At 45.4% G+C, this 5,253-nt stretch overlaps 1 protein-coding gene across 1 annotated transcript in view; it reads right to left on the bottom strand.

The window, feature by feature from the left end:
- Positions 1-1,813: 1,813 nt before the first annotated feature.
- LOC119089365 (glycine cleavage system H protein-like) overlaps positions 1,814-5,253 on the bottom strand; it is a 12,544-nt gene continuing 9,104 nt past the window's right edge. The window contains exon 6 of the mRNA XM_037212035.1: positions 1,814-1,818. Coding sequence (XP_037067930.1) covers positions 1,814-1,818 — 5 coding nt within the window. The remainder of the gene's footprint in view (positions 1,819-5,253) is intronic.

The following is a 5,253-nucleotide window of genomic DNA, read 5'->3' as shown; positions in this document are numbered from 1 at the left end:
GCAAGGAGCAATGTGTCACGGTTTGACAGATCGATGGAACCAAGGGAAGAGCGCAAAAAAACTTGTCTCGGTGGCACTTGCCGTGACGTGTTTGAAGCTTACGAACGGGAATAAACCCCCTTCGATCGGTTTCTTGACATGTACCGCGCTTGATCCGAAGCAATGCGTCTCTATAGGCAGCAGAGGTACGCATTCGGTACGCGTATGCACGTGCCATCGAAATCCAAAGCTGCTGACATTCACTCCCGGTCTTCCTAATTTTAAATAACGTGACCTTAATCACGCTGAATGTGACGCGGAAAATCGTGACTGCGTGATGGAGAGTTGTGTGGATTGTTCTGAAGGGGATGAGGAGGGGGGGATGGACCTTTTAAGTCACACCCTCTCGGACAAGTCAGAGGACAGCGATGAAGGTGGTACAGCCCTTGATGATGAGATTCGGTATAAACAGTGTGTGAGCACGGATCGCTGTACGGCAGTGTAAGTCATTGGGACGAAGAAAGACCGATAAGATCTCTTAGCCAGCAAATCACGGAATTGACCAGACGACACTGCGTAGCTGATAGGCAACGTTGGTGTGTCCGGTAATGGCTACAACATAACGCATCATATGTGAGGTGAGATGGGCGTTCTAGTTATTCAGAACGTTCTAGATGAGCGTTGTCCCGCGCTTGTGAACTGGATGCCGCTGAAACTATGTAATGGCATGTGTGGGTTATGTTGCACCTAACCTGGAGTCTGAAAGTATCAGACAAGGCTTTGATGACTAGGTTATTGAAACCAGAAGTGATTTTCCCCTGCGGTGTGGCTCTCATGACTAGGTTATTGAAACCAGAAGTGATTTTCCCCTGCGGTGTGGCTCTCATGAACTAGGTTATTGAAACCAGAAGTGATTTTCCCCTGCGGTGTGGTGGCGGTTGTGAAGTATTGGTCTAAATAATTGCGACACATAGATAACATGATGAGCCTTGTCTGCTCTTATCTCGATGCGAAATTCATTTCTGAGTGGCAGCAGAGCTGTGACAAATGTTGTAGCCTACACTGGGAAAGATGGAAAGGAAAAATAACAACTTTCCTTAACTTGAAGATACACATATGAATAAGTTTGCAGCTGATCTTTTTCAAGACCGTTATGTGGAAGCGGATTGGCACGGATTAATTCGGTATTGTTTCGGGTAAGACGGACCGGATCGGACTTGATTACAAGATCTGGTGAAAGGCGAACTGGCCGGCGGATTGTATCTGACTAGAGGTACAACTTTTTCAGCCCGCGAACCCGCCGGTTTCTGACCCTCAAGAACCCGCGGGCTTTTGGACTGGGCAATGGGCCGACTTGGCGGGCTTCTGCCTATTTTTTCTATACCTCAAGTTTTTAAAATCACCTCAAACACCATAATTTACTATCACACACAACAGAGTCATGACACATGCATATTATTCGTGTTACAGCTAGAGCACCAGTCACAGATAATCCGTAGCAGCCATGACCACACCAGAAAATCAGGATGCACAGCGAACATCTCACTGAAAACCTCAACAATAGCAGCCCAGATTTGCAAAACTATAGCCTGATTTCATTGAGCAACAGGTAGATGAGCCTTTTGTTATAAATTTCAGCTGCACACTGCGCTTGCTGTTGTTGTGAGTTTTGCGCAATTAACCTTTCTGGTTTCCGCACACAAAAATATATCAAATTGAAATCAATATCACAATTGATAAAATGCATGGGAAAACTGTGAGCTCTCAAGGCTCCAGCTTTACTCACATGTCAATGCAGCCAGTAGTTAATGCCGTATCAATGTGCAAGAGTCGCCTAAGCTGAAAAAAGGGGTGGCATAGAGTTAGGTTATCAAAGTCTCAGGAGACGCAATTCGCAAACCATTAACTACAGGGCACTTACACTACATATGCTTTCATTTTGCTGCGATTGTTAATGTTTTTCAACACATTTGTCATGAAGGATTTTGTTCTTCATGAGATACTCATTTTTTCAATCTTTGTGGACTGGCATGCAGTTCTGGGGTGAAATCATTTTCTCAACAGGTGACGTCAATGAAGCATTCGTTAACACGCTCTCGGGTGGGAGTCAAATTGACTCCCCGAAGGTTTTTCAAAATGGTTTCCGAAAAGCGCGGCGAGGCCGCGCCAAATTTCGCATAGCTGTAGACAATTAAATAGCGAATCGTTTGGTGAAAACAATTAGATGTATCTTGTAAGTCGCTGACCTATGGCAGAATCAAAGTTAGGCCGTGGTTCCAACGAAGCCAATTTCTCAGGAATCGTTTAATCTGATGCAACAAGGAATGTTAGGCGAGGCCACGCATCTCTGAAATGCTTTCTTAGACCAACACAAAAATTGAATGAGCAAATTGCATCGACCTAAGGTCAGGTGTGAAGGTCAGGCCAAGGTCAAAACCAATCCGTTTTATTACTCTAGGGCTTGTTGTATGGGGATAGTTTCTGGTGCTCACTTTCTAATTTATTGATAGCAGGAACCGCATTCTACATCTTCCATGGACTTCTTAGAGGTCATAATAGGTCATTGGCCTGAAATGACCCGGATCAACATTTATTTTTTAGGAGCATACTGCCTAGCGCAATCTTTGTCGTTTATTCAATGCAAAACTCATAGCAATCTTGTATTATTTTGGTCACCAACGACCTTCAAAAGGTTAAACCAAGGTTACTGACCTTAAATGGGGTGCGACATTTTGCTTAAAAATAATATTTCGGTTCTGGGGGCACTTGGGAGACCAACCTGGAATTTGACCTTGCTTGACCTGACATTCACAGGGTATCTTGACCTATATTTGACCCGAAGGTCGTGACCCAGTAACCTCAAACTTCGACCTAGTTGAGATCTCAGGTAGGGTCAATTCCCGAAAGAAACAGTGCCTCAAAATTGTGTTGGTAAATTTTGGTTGTTTTAATGGAAGTTATTTTGCAGATGCCGCAACATTTCATGATTTTAGATGGCGTTGTTAAATGCCAATGATATCACGGACATGGGCAATTCGTGATATTCAATTTGACAATATATTCGTGGACAAAATATTATTGCTTTTCCTTACTTTGAAAGGACCGTATCGCGGAAGTGGTGCAGCGTATTGTTGTGGGCTGAAAAATGGATAGTGGTATGGGAGAGAATGTGGAGTTAGTTCAAAGCTACCATGTGTTTTTTGTGGTGTGGTCACAAGGTGTATGAACCTTAAAGATAGCAAACATCATATCCGGTGGCTGGCTATGGTTGTTCAATGAGAAATATGACATTGTTGCAATTGTGACGCAGTGAATGCTCATTAAGCTGATGCACCTTACAATGAACTAACGCTTCTCATGACTTGAAACATCCACGTCCATGTTTGTTACTTGTTACTTCGTCAGTGCAGAGAGCTCTCAGTTGGGGCATGCAATTTAGAAGAAATGGCCTGTAATTCTATCGAGATGAAGTATAAGGGTGAAACCTTCGGAGCATGTTGGTGAAAGCAAATTTAATTTTCACCCTCATTGTCTTCATTCGTAGTTGAAATATTCTATCACAGTGTTAAAGCTCTATGTTAATGCATTATGAATTCCGACGTGCAGGTACTTGGATTGCTGTTGCTGTTCTCCGAGCAACATCACTGGCGTGGGTCAAAGAATGCTATGCATTAAATGAGATGAGCATGTTTTTATGCAAATTTGAATGCATTAGTCTAAAAATTAAGATAGAATGATGGGCCAGTTGCATTTGCGTGGTTGAGTAGAATGGGGGTGGATGGTGCGGTGAGTGAGTAAAATTAGCAGGCAAATAATGACACAGACCTAACCTACATATGCCAGCAAATTACTTTTTCGGATTTTCACTTTCTTCTCAAAATTTGGGGGTGGGTTGGAACCTAAGCTGGAAGGTGGGGGGGGGGGGGGGGGGGGGGCTAGAGCTCCCTCCCCCACCCGCTTGACTGAATAACAAAATTACGCTACTGGCTAGTTGGCTAGCAGTTCAGAAGAACCTTGTCCGCCAGCCCACCTCCCCCTCCCCCTCTCTTTTCTCGGTAAGGTTTACAGCTATCCCCATGCGGACAGGATGGTGAAAGTGCATTGGTCAAGTTAGAAACGTCATGTCAGTCTCAGCATGCGTAGTGGTTAAAATAAGTGTCCATAATCATTACCACTTTTCGGCGTTACCAAATTGCATCCTGATGAGTATTTGGCCCTCGAACAGTAGATAACTACGAGTAGTAACCGGTAGGTACGGAAGGATTAAAGGGGCATCCCAAACTGAAAAGTCAGCTTTCATGAATTGTTGGAATCCAAATTAGATGCACTTTATTCTGGGCACATGGCGTCAGTCGCTTGCTCGTCAGATTAGATATAAAAATGCTGGACTGGACTACGCCTAGCCAGACAAGCAAAGGGGGATGTCAGGGAGACTTCGGGCCTCCGGGTCGCGCCGGCCTAGAACGGACTGGACACTGAACTGGGTCCGACTGGACCGAGTTTCAGATTTCAAGTGTGGAGCGATGTGGATAAGACCTGACTCGGCGTTCCTTCGGTTATCTTCTGGCGGTCGACGGGTGATTCAATGGCCCCCCGTGTGGTCTCCAATCCGTGCAACATTTTTTTTGTGCGTTCCGGCTCCTTCGGCTTTATGACCCATTAGCCAGCCCCGTCCAATAATCCTCCAAAGATCCCATCCGTTCGTGCTGTTACGTTCCGCAATCCCCCTCCGAACTGCCCTTCTTCGCCCCAGCCGTGGCCTGGCCCGCTCCGTCGCGGTTGGTCCGCTCCGTCGCGGTCTGGTCCGCTCCGCCGCGGTCTGATCCGCTCCGGTGTGGTTTGGTCTGTTTCGTCATATCTTGTTAATGCTCAATCCGTAATTCGATAAAAAAGAAAACACAGGATCGCTGATCCCCCGTTCCTTCTAATCCCAGCTCAGCCGCATCCAGTTTGGTTACCTCTACTTTACCGTCCAGCAATCGTTTTACGTCTGTTTTAGCCCGTGACGCAATTTATCGTTTTCCAAAAACGCATCAAATTGCAAAGTCTAGGATGCTTTCAATATGGAAAAACAGAAGTATATTCGGCGCATTTTGATACCCTCATTTACCTCGCAGCATTATACAAAACGACTTTTAAAGACTAAGTTGGGTCATCAGGGACGTCATCATCAGCTGACAAGGTTGAGCACACCGCCCACTTTGAATAGTTACGGCGCATTCGGGGCAGAATTGAATGACAGCGCAAGATCACAATGGCACGGATGGACGCAGC

The sequence above is a fragment of the Pollicipes pollicipes genome, unplaced genomic scaffold, assembly GCF_011947565.3.
Source record: "Pollicipes pollicipes isolate AB1234 unplaced genomic scaffold, Ppol_2.1 Scaffold_3087;HRSCAF=3621_pilon_pilon_pilon, whole genome shotgun sequence".
NCBI classification, from domain to species: Eukaryota; Metazoa; Arthropoda; class Thecostraca; order Pollicipedomorpha; family Pollicipedidae; genus Pollicipes; species Pollicipes pollicipes.
Note: the sequence above shows the minus strand (reverse complement) of the source record. Positions and strands in the feature narration are given on the sequence as shown.